The 16802-nt window shown below is 46.0% G+C and overlaps 2 protein-coding genes across 2 annotated transcripts; both read right to left on the bottom strand.

Annotated features, from left to right (window-relative positions):
* Nucleotides 3697-5659, bottom strand: LOC8083315 (transcription factor MYB41). Its single transcript, XM_002446805.2, has 3 exons — nucleotides 5426-5659; nucleotides 5170-5299; nucleotides 3697-4956 (listed from the first exon to the last, which is right to left on the bottom strand). Exons 1-3 carry the CDS (start codon nucleotides 5556-5558, stop codon nucleotides 4323-4325), a joined length of 897 nt encoding a protein of 298 aa, XP_002446850.1. The 5' UTR covers nucleotides 5559-5659; the 3' UTR covers nucleotides 3697-4322.
* Nucleotides 13805-16528, bottom strand: LOC8056047 (transcription factor LAF1). The gene is made up of 3 exons (XM_002446804.2): nucleotides 16205-16528; nucleotides 15694-15823; nucleotides 13805-14657 (listed from the first exon to the last, which is right to left on the bottom strand). Exons 1-3 carry the CDS (start codon nucleotides 16338-16340, stop codon nucleotides 14027-14029), a joined length of 897 nt encoding a protein of 298 aa, XP_002446849.1. The 5' UTR covers nucleotides 16341-16528; the 3' UTR covers nucleotides 13805-14026.

The following is a 16802-nucleotide window of genomic DNA, read 5'->3' as shown; positions in this document are numbered from 1 at the left end:
CTATAATGTGAAAAGAGTCCAAATTAATAGCAGACACTACTCGTATAGGAGTATGTCCATCTCCTATTTTGAGGGAACTAAACCCATATGACTTCAATTTGGAAGTGGGGTTCTTCTCTTTCCACGTAAATGTTGTAAAGTTTCATGGCACAAATGCTTATAAAATGATGTCAAAGTAGCAACTAATCATGTATTCTAAGCTTTATGGGGGCATTGCTTCCATGAGGCAATAACTTCCTCCTCTCGTCAAAAAGCTCAATATCTTCTCTGGTTCATCATCTAAGGGGATGTTTGGATTATAGCCATCATGCGCCACGCCACACTTTATGGCTGCCACAGCTCCAGAGGATGATGTTTGGTTGGTGATTTATCTTTGGCTGCCATAACTTTTCACAGACTGAGATTCTGCCACAACTGTGGCATCCAATAACATTGCCACAGAAGTGTGGCCTCGCCATAGTTGGTGTGGCCGAGTGTGGCTATAATCCAAACATGCCCTAAAACCTTACATAGAAATGTACGCATCAGTGTGACTGTTTGGCTTTAAATCCAGAGAGGGACTAGACATCATCCAATCTAGAATTATAAGTCATGTTTAAGAAGTAATTCTTTCCCTGTTTAAATATGTCGTTCTAGCTTTTCTATATACACAACTTTTAGTGTATAATACCCCCCGGTAAAAGTATTCTCTCTCACACTAGTTTTTGCTTTTCTTTCTGTATCTTCTTTCTAAATACTAGCACATAATGAAAGGGAAGGTGAATTTTTTTCCACTTAATTTTAGTTACGGTCTACTAATGTTGGATTTACTCTCGATTTGTACTAGAGTTGTGGTGTAAATATTTTATTTCACATCTTAATTTTAGTTACGTTCTACCAATGTTAGATTTACACTTGACTTGTACTAAAATTATGGACGGTTTGTTTTTCTAAATACTAGCACATATGAAAAGGAATAAAATTAACATTCTACTAATATTGGATTTACACTCGACTGTACTAGAGTTACTAAAACGGTACACTCGACTTGTAATAGAGTTAACGGTGACTAGACTTATACTCGCTCGGTCCTAGAAAGAATGCAATTCTAATACCATGTCATGTTTTAGTACCTTAAGTTTGATCAATCATAGATAAAATAATATTAATATTTATGATATAAAATTAATATTATTAAATTGATTATGAAATGTATTTTTCATAATTGATCGATTTGGAGACATGCATGTGAATATCATTTACTAAAAACTTGGTCAAACGTAAATTATTTTAACTGACATGCAATCCACAAATCTTTTTTTTTGGATAGAGTGAATCCTAGAGTTGGTGACTAAGCTTGTACTAGAGTTGCGGTGACCGTTGAGTGTAATTTCTTCATAAATTGATTTCTTTTGCGCGGCGTTGGGGTTTTTTGATTGGAGGTGGGCACAATTTTTGCCCGCCTCCATTGTTCTTAGCCAAGCGAGCCACAACCAACCCCTAAATAGCCCGCCTCGGTTAAATGTTAATGGAGACGATCGTCTTGAGGTGCCCATCTTCATTAATCGATATTTGGGGGCGGGCACACTATAAGACCTGTCTCCATTAATCCATATTAACGGAGACGGCCGCCTTAAGGTACCCGCCTCCATAAATAGATTTTTGGAGGCGGACACACTATAAGACCTGTCTCCATAAATCGTTGTCACTATAAAATTCAGGAAGTTAGCATTTTTCCTTCACTTACTCTCTCTCTCTTGTTCTCTCTCCCACACCTCATAAAAAGGCCGCCCCACTCCCTCTCCACCGAGCGTCGCGTGCATGCCACGGGAGGAAGGCCTACTCCTCCCGTGGGCGGCTGTCCCTCCCTTCAGTTGCTCTCCCTTCCTCCCTCCCTCTCAGATCTGGCAGTGCAGGAAATTCACTCTCCCTCAACTTCGAGGTCTAGCGGCGGCAGGGCAGCTCTCCCACGAGAAGGCCACAATATCCCTTCATCCCCCCCCTCTCTCTCTCTCTCTCTCATCTATGGCCGCCCTTCACCTCACCTTCTCTATTGTAGATCTATGGCAACGATGACGGACAAGTGGCTTCTCTAGAGGTGGCCTGCTCCCTGTCTTGGTCTCCCCATGGCGCGGTGACAACGGATTGGGTCAACAGAGCGGCAGATCTAGGCGCAGGCTCCCCGATCCTGCAAGTAGATTGCCGGATCTAGCGAGCAGCTTCTGGATCCGGCCAGCGGGCACGACGGCGGTGTAGATCCAACATGCGAGCGCACCGGTGGCGTAGATCCGACTAGCAGTGCCTGGATGGGCTCGGTGAGCTTTTTTCTTTTTTTTGTTTTTTCTGATCGACTAACCGAGGCGAACGTTATAAAATGTCTGTCTCCGTTAATCATTTTAATGGAGGCGGTTGCTTTATAGTGCCTACCTACATTAATACTATTAATGGAGGCAGGTAGTGTAACCGTCTCCATCGATTAACCGAGGCCTTTTATTAGAGGCAGTTGGATTGGTCCGCCTCCATTAACCAAAAATCAACCGCCTCCATTAAAATTCCTATACTAGGAACTAAGAATTCAGATTCTATGGTACTTCTAATTTAGATGTAAACCAAATACTTAGATTTTTCTTTTCTTAGGTTGTCTCCAACCGTTCAGACCTAAAAATAGGAGGCATTTGTTGGTTTGCCTCGTGCACAGTAAAAGGGTTATCGCACTCGAAACTCTCATCTCCAACAGACGACGCAAACGAGAAGCCTTCTTCCTCCTTCCGCCTTGCTCTGCCCTTTGCCTCGCTCCGCCGTTCTCTCTCTCGTGCGCTCGCTCTCTGCTCTCCGACCAGATCTCCGCTCGTACCTGCTCTCTGCCCAGATCTTCCTTGCTTTGTCTTCCGCGCCTCGCTCCACCCTTCTCTCTCACAGTCGGGTCCGCCATCCATGGGAGTCCATCGTTCCTCCATTGGCGCCGCCATCCGAGCGAGGTGCGCCGCCGTGGGGGAGAAGCAGTCGCAGCCGCCGGTGAGGGAGGAAGCACCGGTGGACCTTTAGCACGCCACCCGGTTCGTCTGTCTCCTCCCACGCAAAATAGCTACTCTGATTGTCTACTCTGTTGGACGGGAGTTTTTCATTGTGTAAAATGTGAATAGTACCAAAATATTTTGCAAAATGTGAATAGTACCAATTTCGTTTGTATTTGACAAATATTGTCCAATCATGAACTAACTAGGCTCAAAAGATTCGTCTTGTCAATTTCGACAAAACTGTGTAATTAGTTTTTATTTTCGTCTACATTTAATATTTTATGCATACGTCTAAAGATTCGATGTGACGGGGAATCTGAAAAATTTTGCAAAAGTTTTTGGGAAGTAAACAAGGCCTAAGATGCATTTTGGGTTTGGGTGACCAATTGCTTATGTTGTTGGAGACAGTCTTATATCTTGCTCAGAAACGAGACCAAGAGCCGCCACCGTCGCCCCATCTCCCACCATCGCTGGTGCCCCTCCCTTGACCTCTGGCGCTTGAAGGGAGTGAGAATTCATTGTTTTCAAAAAGTTTTCTAGTAGATTTAGTCGTCTCTCGATGCCAAGTTTTTTGATATTGGGGAATTTTCTCCTGTCTGGCAATGGCAAAGGCGAAGGATAGAATTGTTTTCTCTATGACGACTATGTTGAATATGAGGATAACAACTACAACATCAACAACTTTATCAGCATGACGATATAGAGACCTTTCTTTTCTTATATCTTGTTCAGAAAAAGACATAAAAACATAGGAGGACAATCTTTCACACCCGTGTGATATAACAAATCTAGTTTATATTATTAGAGCCTATTCACTTATAAGGCGTACATTTTCTACATATCGTTGCATCAGCGTGAAGTGCACGCATGGCCGCCACGCCCTCGGTCGTGCAAAAAGCGCTCAACTCTTTTCAAACGTCATGCAGAGAATTCTGCATCCACACACAGTAAAAGTCAGAGCTTGTACACAAAACACACAAACACAAAACCGCGACCATGTTCCATGTACACACGCTGAGGCAAGGCAAAAGACTTGAAAAGTTGACAACATTCACCAGTGACCAGAGCAATGCCACGGCTAGAGCAGTCGCAAAAACCTCTTGCTCTAGGGCACAGACTACGTACTGTCACACGCCAACTCCTGCACCCATCCGGTCGTTGCGTACAGGCACGTACATACGCCATCTTCGTCCCCAAGACAGGCGGCATGTGTACGTACGTATGTATGTACGTACGCGTACGCAGACGAACGCATGCAGAATGCGGTCACGTACGTCTAGTCTACTACTCTGGTGACTGCTGGTAAATGAGCTAGATCGAGCAAAGCTACTCAAACGGAGCGAACAGGCAGCAGGGCGCGTCGGCGAACACGTCGGCCTGCGGGAACACCGAGAACGCGCCGAGCCGGCCTTGCAGCAGCGTGAACTCCTCCATCGCCAGGTCCAGGAACGCCTGGTAGTCGTCATCGGCCGCCGCCTCGGTCCCGTAGGTCGATGCGGCCGAGGAATCGTCGCCGCCGAGCTCAGCAGGCAGCGCCTGCGCCGGCACACCAGCCGCCGCCGCCGCCGCACTCGCCTCCGGACCATGCCTCTGCTGCTGCACGGCGGCGGCGCCGCGGAAAGAATCCCCGACCTCGGAGTTCCAGAGACGCAGGAAGATGTCGGGCGCCGCGTGCTCAGCAGCGACGGCGGTGGACGAGGAGGAGGAGGCGGTGGCGGCGGAGGCGATCGTCGTGGCCGAGGACGACAGCAGGGAGAGGCGCGCCTCGGCCTCGAGGCGGGCGATCTCCCACTGGGCCATGTGGCGGGCGGCGGGGCAGGACGACGACGCAGCCGCCGCCGCCGTGGCGAGCTGGGCGGCAGCGCCCTCCTGGCGCAGCTGCTTCTTCATGTGCGTGTTCCAGTAGTTCTTGATCTCGTTGTCCGTCCGGCCCGGCAGCTGTGCCGCGATCATGGACCACCTGAGATCACAGCGTTGCAGCTAGCACGTGAGCGAGCGAGGCATGCCGTCTGTGTGTGTCTGGCACTCTGGCTGGCTGGCTTTCGTGTGCTCCAGATGCATGTTCGTTACATGAATGCACATGAGTGATGAGTTGCGTAATAAATACAGAAACGCATTGCTCCGAGTTTGACGCCTACGACTGTACGCATGAGTTGAGACTTGGGACTCTCACTTGTTGCCGACTATGGCGTGGAGCTGGAGGATGGAGTTGTGCTCCTCGGGGGTGAAGGGCCCGCGCTTGATGTCCGGGCGCAGGTAGTTGGTCCACCGCAGCCGGCAGCTCTTGCCGCACCGGTTCAGCCCTGGAATTGCAATGCAAGCAGCGCGCGCGGCAGATCACGCAAATCGGTCAAGAAACGACGAGTTCACGCATGCACGAAGCGGGCGGGCTCGATCTCGATCGATCGAGGAGCAGACAGAGCACGTACCCGCGAGCTTGGGGAGCATGCGCCAGTTGCCGGTTCCGTTGGCCTGGACGTAGTCGACGAGCAGCTTGTCCTCCTCGGGCGCCCATGGCCCCTTCTTGATGCCCTTGCTGTCGCAGCACGGAGTCCTCCCCATGGTCGGTGGTCGGTCGATCTCCGTTTCCCCTCGCCGGCGGCGTCGGCAGCGACAGCAACGAGAAAGTGTAGGGGACGAGCCGTGCTCATAAATGCCGAGAGACGGATTTATAGGCCGAGGAGGATCCCGGTGGCCATAAATGCGACGGATTTTCACCTGCTGGGCTGTGGCTGCTGCTGCAATGCAACGACGACGGGAAAGGGGAAGCGAAGGCCATCAGGCCATGGCATCAATTATGAGGCGGATCGACGGGGCAGCCGGGCCATGCATGCATTTAATAGGGGCGAGGTGCTTTCTTGCAAGTACGCCGGGCGGGGCCAGGGGGCCTTGAATGCGGTAGGGGACGACCGGTTGTCTGTTGTTGCGAGCCGTACAACTGCCTTCCTGCCCAGGAAATTATCACGCAGTCACCTTCCGAAAAATAGGCCTAAGCGCGTACTATTACAGTTTATCCATCAAATCACCAATAGCATTTTTAACCATACTTTTCAGCAAAGGCTTTTTGGATTTAGATGTAAAATGTTTTTGGATTTCGCTACTGTAGCACATTCGTTTGTTTATGGCAAATATTGTTCAATCATAGCCTAACTAGGGTCAAAAGATTCGTCTCGCGATTTACAGTCAGACTGTCTAATTAGTTTTTATTTTTGTCTATATTTAATGCTATATGCATATGCCGCAAGATTCGATGTGATGGGGAATCTTGAAAACTTTTTGGTTTTTGGAGTGAATTAAACAATATGCGAAAAGATTTTGGATTTCGCTACTGTAGCACTTTCGTTTGTTTATGGTAAATATTATCCAATCATGAACTAACTAGAATCAAAAGATTCGTCTCGTGATTTACAGTAAAACTGTGCAATTAGTTTTTATTTTTGTCTATATTTAATACTTCATACATGTGCCGAAAAATTCGATGTGACAGAGAATCTTGAAAACTTTTTGATTTTTTGGTGAAGTAAACAAGGGCCTAAGCAAAAAATCTTTTTGCTTGTGAAAGGCACACCTCCTTGACCCACCCTCCTTGCCTTACTCATGCACTCACCGCCTTATCTTTGACCCGCCCTGTGGTGTCCTCTTTTTTGTCCTCCCCGTTCTACCGTCACCATAAACATGGACGCCACCGTCCCGACGTGGCCCGGCCGCCTCCAGCGCCATTAGAACTCTAAAGTCGTCCTTCAGCCTTCACCGCCGCTTGACCAGTCTTCCCTTGAGCCCCATCTCTTCTAAGCTCGCCAGAGTTCGAAAGAAGAAAGGAAGAAGTACTACGCCTTGTAAGTTCACTTGAATCTTAACTCTTAGATGCTTGAACATAGGAGGAGGACACACCTCGGTGGTGCTGAATCCGTGACCACTACTGGAACCCTATTGCCTGCTGAGTCACGGAAGGAGGGTGAGAGAGATGTAATTTAGGTTAAGCTCAGTTGGGGATTAAGAATTGGTCTATAATTTTATTATAAACTTTTAAATACTTAATCAGGTTAAGCTGAATTGCATCTTTTTCGGACAGACCGGTTCCCATTTGGAAATGTAGAAAATTCACCGGAGGCATTCCAATTTTACGCGTCAGAATGTTGTTTGCAATGCCAAGTGTCCGAGGCTCCGAGATACGGATGACGGGAAAACAGAACGACCAGAAAAGGGGATCACCGGCCGGCTAGGTTCGTAAAGTATGGTTTCACAAGGCCCTAGCCAATTTGTCCACAGGCCACAGCAGCTGCGGTGGTAGTGTGGAGCTGCACAGCAGCAAGCCACCAACGCAACGCAAAGAGTCAGAGATGGGCGGGACTGCACTCTGCACTGCACATTTAGTTTCTAAATTTTTTTAAGGCCTTGTTTAGTTCTCCAAAAATTTTATAAAATTTTTCAGATTCCCCGTCACATCGAATCTTTAGACGTATGCATGGAGTATTAAATATAGATAAAAATAAAAACTAATTGCACAGTTTGGTCGGAATTGACGAGACGAATCTTTTGATCCTAGTTAGTCCATAATTGGACAATATTTGTCAAATACAAACGAAAATGCTACTATTCATATTTTGTAAAAAATTTTGGAAGTAAACAAGGCCTAAGATTCTCTATCAAAACGTGTATATATATATAGCACTAAATATAAATAAAAAAAATTAATTATACAGTTATATATAATTTGTGAGAAGAATTTTTATTCTAATTAATTTATAATTAAATAATAATTATAAAATATAAATAAAATGTTACTGTAGCTAAGCTAATTTTTTTCACAAATTAAACAAAGAATATTTGGAGGAGGAGAGGAACGCCGGATCGCCCGGCCCGCCGATGGGACCGAGACGTGAAGAGGAGGTAGCCACCATAAATGAGCTTTCGCCACTGCCACTGCCACTGCCACTGCCACACGGGTGCGGCTCGGACTTTGGCGCGGCCGGGCGCCAGGCGGTGGCGGAAGCGGAGTGGGCCGGCGAAAGGGCAGCCCGGCAGGGCGTCGCAGCGGCGGCGGACGAAATAAATGCAGCTGGCGGGGGCCGGCCGAGGGGGTGAAACTGTGGAGCCGCAGCAGGTGACGTGCCGTCCCAATTTTTTATAATTGGACATTTTTTAAAAGAAAATTTACATTTGCAAGGCCTTGTTTTTTACACAATAACACTGTAGCATTTTTATTTGTATTTGATAAATATTGTCCAATCGTAACTAACTAGACTTAAAATATTTGTCTATGCAATTAGTTACTTCTTTTATCTATATTTAATATTCTATATATATGCGTAAGATTTGATGTGACGAGAAATCTAAAACATTTTATAAAATTTTTTAGAACTAAACAAGGCTCAAGTCTCGATGATACAGATCTCCACTGGAGGGTGCCTGGCCATGCATAGCGGAACATCTTAGATGGTATTGACGTATTTCGAAGCCAAGATCTGTTACCCTAACTTTGAAGCCATAAATATTGGCCTCGAACGTGGATTCAAAAACCACGACCAAATCTGGACCTGTTTTCATTTTTTCCTCCTCGCTCTTAGGTTCTTGTCCTTTCGCATTCGTCTAATCTCTTAAATCAACGAATTTAACCTTAGAAACTTAAATTTGATCCATAGATCTTCGCTGACAAGATAATCTCTCTCCTCTCCTCCTCTTTTACACATCGATTTGGTATATAATAATCTAAACAATTTTTTTACATACTCACGATGGGTGGCAGTGACTTTTTTACGCTTTGAATCGATAAGTTTAGATCTTCACTATGTCACCTAATAATAATCTAAATAATTTTGCTAACTACATTGCTTAAACTACATCATCTAATAACTTTACTAAATAACTATCTAAATTTATGAGCGGAAAGGAGCGTGAGGGAGTGTGATCAGTGGCGAAGCTAGAGCAAATTTGAGGAGGGTGCGGCTGTCTTATAGATGTATAAATTTGAATCATAACCATAGTGGAATTTCAATCCTATTAACTGATATTCAAAATTTTTGTGGGTGCATCCGCATCCACGAGCATACACGTAGCTTCGCCACTGAGTGTGATGGCATGCGACTCACGGTGGTCGGCGGATGGAGGAGGTGAGGACATCTATTGCGCAGGATGATAACAGGGAGACAAGGGAGCGGGCAATGGCGGCTCCGCGGCTATCAAGATGTTGCGATGGCACAAGCAGGCGAAGGGGGCGCGGCGGACTTGTGTTGTAAATTGCCTGACATCTTAGGCTTTGTTTAGTTGCCGGAATGAAAAAATTTCGGCTACTGTAGCATTTTCGTTTGTTTGTGGCAAATATTATCCAATTATGGACTAACTAGGCTTAAAAGACCCATCTCGTGATTTACAGGTAAACTGTGTAATTAATTTTTGTTTTTTACTATATTTAATACTCTATGCATTTGTCGAAAGATTCGATGTGACGAGGAATCTTGATTTTTTTTTTGTTTTTAGGGTGAACTAAACAAGGCGTTAAAGTCAGGTAGTAGCACCGAGATGTGTTAGAGTCATGGATTCTGTCACATGTCTTTAGGGCCTAAAAATCAGTTTACATCTTCAAAACTTAAACATATTTTTTAAAAGAAAAATTCAAAATGTAAAAATTTAGGACGTGCCGTGGCCCGCGGCGTGGCGGTGGTGGCAGCAGCGGCAGATGCGGGGGCAAGGAGGTTAACGAGGACGGTGATTTAACGGGACAGGGAGTCGTGGCCGCCTGACCGGGTCGGTGTTGTCAAAGCCCCCTGACGGCCTGACATGCCGAGCGCTACCTGATGGGACCTTCCGCGTTTCGTCTTTTGTCTTGTCTGCTTACTGGTGTACCAAGGCCCTTCCAAAAATTGAAAAATATACGCTATAATATTTTTATTGTATTTAATAAATATTATCTAATTATAAATTAAAATTTTGTCTCATAAATTATAAATAAATTATATAATTAATTATTTTTTTTATTTATATTTAATATTACACGTGCTGCAAGATTTGATAAGACGAAAAATTAAAAATTTTATAAAATTTTTTGGAACAGGGCACTGCGCCTGTTTCGTCATCCATCCAGGCGGCGCCGGCGCACGTGCTTGCCTTTTTTTTTTTTGGCAAAGTAGCTGATGGACCAAAGGACCGTGTCATGATCTCCATCAGTTTGCTATTTCTTACTTGTCAAATTTTATATTTTAGTAAGTTACTATAATTTTTTACTAAGTTGAAAAAAGGCTATCTACAACAAATTGCTATATCTCACTTGCCAAATAAAAAAAAGAAGATGGCTCACCAGATTCTGGTTGTTGACCAGAGATATCTTCTCTTCATTCGCTCGACCGCCGCAGCCCCGACGCCTTCGCTTCCATCGCCTCCCTCGGATTCCATGGCCAGAGCGACGGCGCCGCGCTACCGCTGGTGTCGGCACCCGCTCCGGACCAGGTCTACCTACCCGTGTGGTACCGCATATACGATTGCCTCGTGAAGATGCTACGCCAGGCGTACGCGCAGGTTGAGGACCTCACCGTCGAGCGCGAGCACCTCATCACCGAGCTCCAGTTCCTACAGAGCGACCGCAACGAGCGGAAGGAGATCTTCTAAGCCTGCCTCCATCCCGGTGCGTGGGAAGAGACCGCGGAATTCTCCGACTACGCGCAGGAATTAGCTTCGAGAGACGCGGGCGAGTGATGACAAGCCGGATATGCGCGCGCAAATATACGGATAGCAAGCAGGGACGAAGCCATGAAAAAAATTAGGAGGGGCTGAACAAAAGTTCTACATCAACTTAGCTCTACTATTACTTCTCGTAAATATAGATTAATGATGAAATTCACAAAATATATCTAAAAAAATAAAGTGTTCAGCCCACCCTAATTTATAAATTTGTGTCTAAAATTAGAAGGAGAACACTAAAAATTCCACTGGACCAGCAGCGGTAGGGGGGGCTGGAGCCCCCCTAGCCCCCCTGCTGGCTTCGTCGCTGGTAGCAAGTGGGACAAGATGACAAGCAAGTTTAACAAACTATTAGAAAACATTTTTTTCTATATTTTACCTAATTTTAAAGTTTAGCAAGTTATATACAAGATGCTCGCTTCGTGGCATGCCTGCCCTTGCTCTATGTAAAGCTCTGCTATGGTTCCGGCCCAAAGCCAGCGGAGCTGCATTAAACGCACATGAAAAGATCAGTTTTCGTCGAAGAAAGTGAGAAGCCAGAGCTGTTTTCGTCGATGGGAACAGTTTTCCATGAAGCACAGGCTCCCGCACGGGTATAGTTGGCCATGCAGCCCGTGGTCCGTTGGCCCGGCCCGTGGCATGGTATTTTGGTCTGGCCCGAGCACGGCACGGCCCGACAACTATCGGGTCCGGCTGGCGCGGCCCGAGGCACCGCGCCGTGCCTGTGCCGCCACCGTGGCCTGTGGCACGGCTCAGGCACGGCCCGACGGCCCGATGCTTAATGACATAGTAAAAAAATATAACTTTTTAATTTTAAAAAAAGAAAATATAGATCTATTGGCCCATCCATCCATCCTAATTGATCTGTTAAAAAATATAACATGCTAATTCTAAAAAAAAATATAGACTCACTACTCATCTGACACGACCTTGGCCCGGTGGCCAGGCCTTTGGGCCGGCCCGATGGCCCACGGGTCGTGCCTTGGGCCATACCCCCGGCACGAGGCACGGTGATGGCACGGCCCGGCCGGCACGACGGCACGGCCCGATGGCCATCTATTCGCACGGGAGCATGTACGTGTGGGTAGAGCCCTCCCAAGTCCCAAATGGCATGCTCTCTACAATGCGTGCTCAGGAACTCGGGACTTGTTTAGTCCCAAAGAAATTTGCAAAAAGTTTGAAATTTTTCATCACATTAAATCTTATGACACATGTATGAAGCATTAAATATAGATAAAAATAATAATTATGTACACAGTTTTATTTGTAATTGCGAGACGAATCTTTTGAGCCTAGTTAGTCCATGATTGGACAATATTTATTAAATACAAACGAAAATGTTGCGGTGCCCATTTTGCAAAGTTTTTTTAGAACTAAACAAGTTTTACAAATTTTACAAACGAAAATTTACAAATTTTTTTAATACTCTCCGTCACACGCATAAAGCATTAAATATAGATAAAAAATAATTAATTGCATAGTTTAACTATAAAGACAATCGTACAGTAGCCATTTTGTAGAATTTCCTACAACTAAGTAAAAAGAAAAACAGTTTTTTAATCTGAAAAAACTGTTATTTCCGTGAATAAGAGAGCCGGATCAACCAGAGCCAAATGTGTACGTTCCTAGTCATTTTGGTCTGGCTTTATTTAAATCTTTGTCAAAGTCCAAGGAGCTTTGCAAAGAAATATGTTGCAACCATGCGTTTCACAAAAAAAAAAAAAACTAAGATAACTCCTGCTGTTTGTATGGGAAACTAAACTGGGAAATCGTATTGCAGGCAGCAACAGTGCTACCCTCCTTCAAATCAAAACACTTAAATGCAGAAATCCAAACATCTATTATTAGGGTGCCTATCATCACCAAGAGAAGACAATAACTAGCTACTTGTTCAAATGAAATGCAAGACATGAATAGTACTTGTCTGGTGCGACCTTTTCATCCCAAACGAGTAAGTAGAGAATCAGGTTTCGACTAGAACCACAACAGCAAAAGATACATCATGAAAGAAGGGAAACGAAAATTCTGACCTGTGTAAACACGCTCTAGCAGACCCTAAACTAGACAACTGCCATATCAGCGTTGGAACGAAAATGATGATTCAAATACAAAATACAAGTGATGTAAGTCTAATCGAGCACCCCGGATACAGAGCTTCACACAAATGACATGGCCGAGGGGCACTGCACAGCCCAGAGGTGAAAGATCCGTTTGTTTGCACCAAGGTCACAATGCAGAAGGTATCAGGGTTAAAATGTCCTGTTGTAAATGCCAGTTGTTACATTGTTGAACATATATCTGGCAAGCTTTGGGAAAACAGCCTGGGGACAGACCGCTTTAACTGGGTTGACCATATGCATCACCGAGTCCGAATTTTGATGACCTTGGTTATATGTCACTTAGACTTAGTTACTCAGTGCCCCTCACAACTACGGGTTACAACACACCACATGATATAACAGAATGAAACCTGCAGAATGAATAGAAACTGAGTCAACTAGGCATCTAGATATAGATACAGCTTTGGAAAAACTTTGCACGGCACTGAAGGCATTTTTTTCCTGTTAGGCAATGCTAGGCTTAATTTGTTATATAAAATTTGGGGTAGGTGAAAATTCATGATACCACGAAATCATACAAACTACTACTGTCCAACAAATAAAATCTTTGAGCATTGAAATGTCAACTCCCATTACTACTGCCAAGGTTGTGGAAAGTATGGAGAAGTTCATGGTTGGACGAAAACTAATACCGCCATCAACTGTAACTAGCGTTCATACCTGATGAGCTGGTATTTACACAATTTGTCTTATTCCTTCAAGAAAGTTGCTACAACATCACTCTCTCATATCACTATTGGCAATATATAGCCCGATCTATCTGAGGAGGTATTGGTTTTATCTCTGTTCCAAGTTCTTGCTCAATCCGATACCTGTAACCAACAGGAAAAAACATATTATGTTATAGCAGGGAAAAAATAGACAAAAGAAAACATCTGCAACACTCATCAGAATGCGTACAAGTTAAAGCGATCCTCATAGGTGATCAAATTCACCGCCAGACCAAGGTGGCCAAACCTCCCAGATCTACCAGAGTTCAGTTTGCCTACTCGTTCAAATCATAAGGCGAAAAACTAGACTTGAAACCATGCAATTCCGACCAGCCGTGAGGCACAGCCATGGAGTGGACTGGAAAGGAGACAATTCCTCACACATCTTTACTCAGCTCTGCATATACTATATTTAACTGTACATTGGTATAGCACACAATTTACACTTTGCCCTACGGAAGGAACAGATTCGACACAATGCTTCGCGATGAACCGTTGGAAAGAAGGACAACAACACTCTGACGGCCTAGTTGATCCCAAGGAACTCGCTCATGGAGAGCAAATCGCAGAACCCTCCTCCACCCTGCACGTCCAACTGATCCGCCGCCGCGTCGAACTCCCAGCACATGCCGCCGAGCCCGTGCAGGGAATCCACCGCGCCGCACGACGGCCCGTCGACCTGCACGGACGACCCCTGGTGGCTCAGGCCCTGCGCCGGGCTGCGGCCGCCCACGTCGAAGACACCGGCGTCCGGACCCAGCGCCACCAGGCTGGTCCCGTAGTCCATGTCCAGCCAGTCCGCGAACATGACCTTCGGGAGCACCGGCGCGTGCGGTCGCACCGCGGCGGTTGCGCTTGCGCGCGCGCCCGCAGGCTCGGTGACGGTGAGGCAGCTGGAGTCGTCGGCCGACGACGACTCCACCGCCGGCTCGGACGAGTCAGAGTTCGCCGGCCGGCTGACGACGGACCCCTGGCCGTTGTTCTCGCTGGGGTCGTCCGGGCTCCCGTGGACGTCGGAACGGCCGGGTGTCGCCGGGTCCGCCGCGCCGTGCTTGCCCTGCGCGCCGCCCTCGACGCGCTTCTTGAGGTACGAGTTCCAGTAGTTCTTCACCTCGTTGTCCGTCCGGCCCGGCAGATGCCGTGCGATCTGAGACCACCTGAGGCCCAAGAATTTTACAGTGTCAGAGAGTCGGTCATTTAAAAAAAAGTTACGTTAATTACTCTGAAAAACTACAGCTCGAGAAACTTCTTGTGTCGGCGGGCACGTTTTTGGCATCTCCATCGCCGGCGCTTACTCGTGTAGTAGCTTTCTATTATACTATGTATAGGGAGAAAAAAAAAACTTGGACATGACGTGTTCGTAAGAACTATGACACCTCTGATTCTTTTTTCTTTTTTTAGTAGGATTATATATAAAATTACAAATCAGTTCAATACACCAAGTCTTCGTTCATATCGTCAAAGTAAATATAACATATAATTGGCCTGGATAGTTGACACTTGTATTTATAAATCGTTGCATTAATTAAGAGTGGTATCGTGTTTTTGTATAGTATAAGTATATATATATATATATATATATATATAACCGGAAGTAGATAAAGTACGGGGGCGATTAAAGTAAGCTTTACTTGCAGCAGGAAGCAACTGCTGCACCTCCTCCTCCAGAGAGAAAGTAGTAGCAGACACTGCCTTTTCTTGCCCATTTTCTTTTTCTTTATTTATTCTGTTTTCTCCCCGGGTCTTGAAAGGGGCTCACCGTGACTAAGCGCACTTTTTTTCAATCATTATTAAACAAATGAAAGAGATGCTTGTCAACAATCATCAATTTGAGCACTGGGAAAAGATGCAATCGAGTATCTCGATAGTCGATATGGAGCGCAGATGTCAGCATCAACTCCACTACTTAAAGCGGTGTCCACGTTAAACATCAGCATTTCTCCTTTTTCTTCGCACTGATTGACACTTTTCTACCCTAAACTACCTGGATTTTCCAGCTTAACCACACTGCCAAGCACACGCACACTAGTAGCAAAGCTAAAGCACAGCCAGGTAGAAATGGAACGCTACTAATATTATAATCTAGCTAGCCATTCGGTAAAGGAAACCTTACTTGTCAGTAATCGTTTTTGTAGCTGTACAAGTGTAAAAAGTGAGGTGAAAACTGAGAAATTAAGTGTGCGCGGTGCTTACTTGTTGCCCAGCTTGGCGTGAAGGCTCATGACGGTCTCCTCTTCCTCCCGGGAGAACACGCCGTGCTTCAGCCCCGGCCTCAGGTAGTTGATCCATCGCAGCCTGCAGCTCTTGCCGTTGCGCTGCAGCCCTGAACGAGTGGCAGGCAATTCACACAGAATTCAGCACACCAGCGCCAGCAAGGTGCATTTCAGTTCGCAATCACAAGGGGATTCGTTACAACACAAGCATGCATGCAAGAGCACGCGAAATTGAAGAGCTACCCTGCTGCTCTGAGAGCTGAGCAGCAGACTTTGCTAAAATTGCCTCCCTTTTTCCCTCTCCAAAAACCAAAAGCTAGCAAGGTACATTTGAGAAAGAACACGAGAGGAGGAACAGAGCAGCTGAAAATCAGGGCCCTACTAGCTTGTCGCTGCGAATTCAGAGCTCGGCGCAATGCAATTTGCGCCCAACGCGGCCCTTCGAATTATTCAGGGAGGATTGTGAACTGACGCGTGCGATGATTTCTTACCAGCCTTGAGGGGCAGAGCGCTCCAGCAGCCGTGGCCGTAGCGGAGGATGTAGTCGCGGAGCTTCTCGTCCTCCTCCGGCGACCACAGGCCCTTGCGGTACTGCACCTTGGGCTTCTGGCACGCCTTGCACCCCATTAGTATCTGCTTGTTGCCAGCCAGAGGAGAAATAATGTCGCGGCAGAGGACGCGGGAGCGGAGAGCTCCGAGCAGGACGAAGGAGGAAGGAAGGAGCACTAGCTAGCTTGGCAAGAGGATTGGGGGTTACTGTGGTGTCGGTCCTGCCTCCTGCGTTGCCGTGCGAGCACAGAGAGCTAGCTGTGCGCACGACTTTATAAAGGGTGGGAACCAATGATGAGGCTGTTGTTACTCGGAGTTGGAAATGGGAGTACTCCGTATCTTTCTCTTGTACTAGGAGTACTACAGTTCATTATGTGGCGCTAATCACCACAGGTTCTATTTCTAACGCCAGACATCTATTTTATCTTATCTTACTGTTACTAGATATATTACTTAATTACTACTAGATAGAGACATGTCGATTTCCACCATACACACTAGAAAAAAGTTAATAAATTCTAAAAATTCTCGATATGACCT

This window comes from Sorghum bicolor, chromosome 6 (assembly GCF_000003195.3).
Source record: "Sorghum bicolor cultivar BTx623 chromosome 6, Sorghum_bicolor_NCBIv3, whole genome shotgun sequence".
NCBI lineage: Eukaryota > Viridiplantae > Streptophyta > Magnoliopsida > Poales > Poaceae > Sorghum > Sorghum bicolor.
This window is presented reverse-complemented; position numbering and strand designations above follow the sequence as displayed.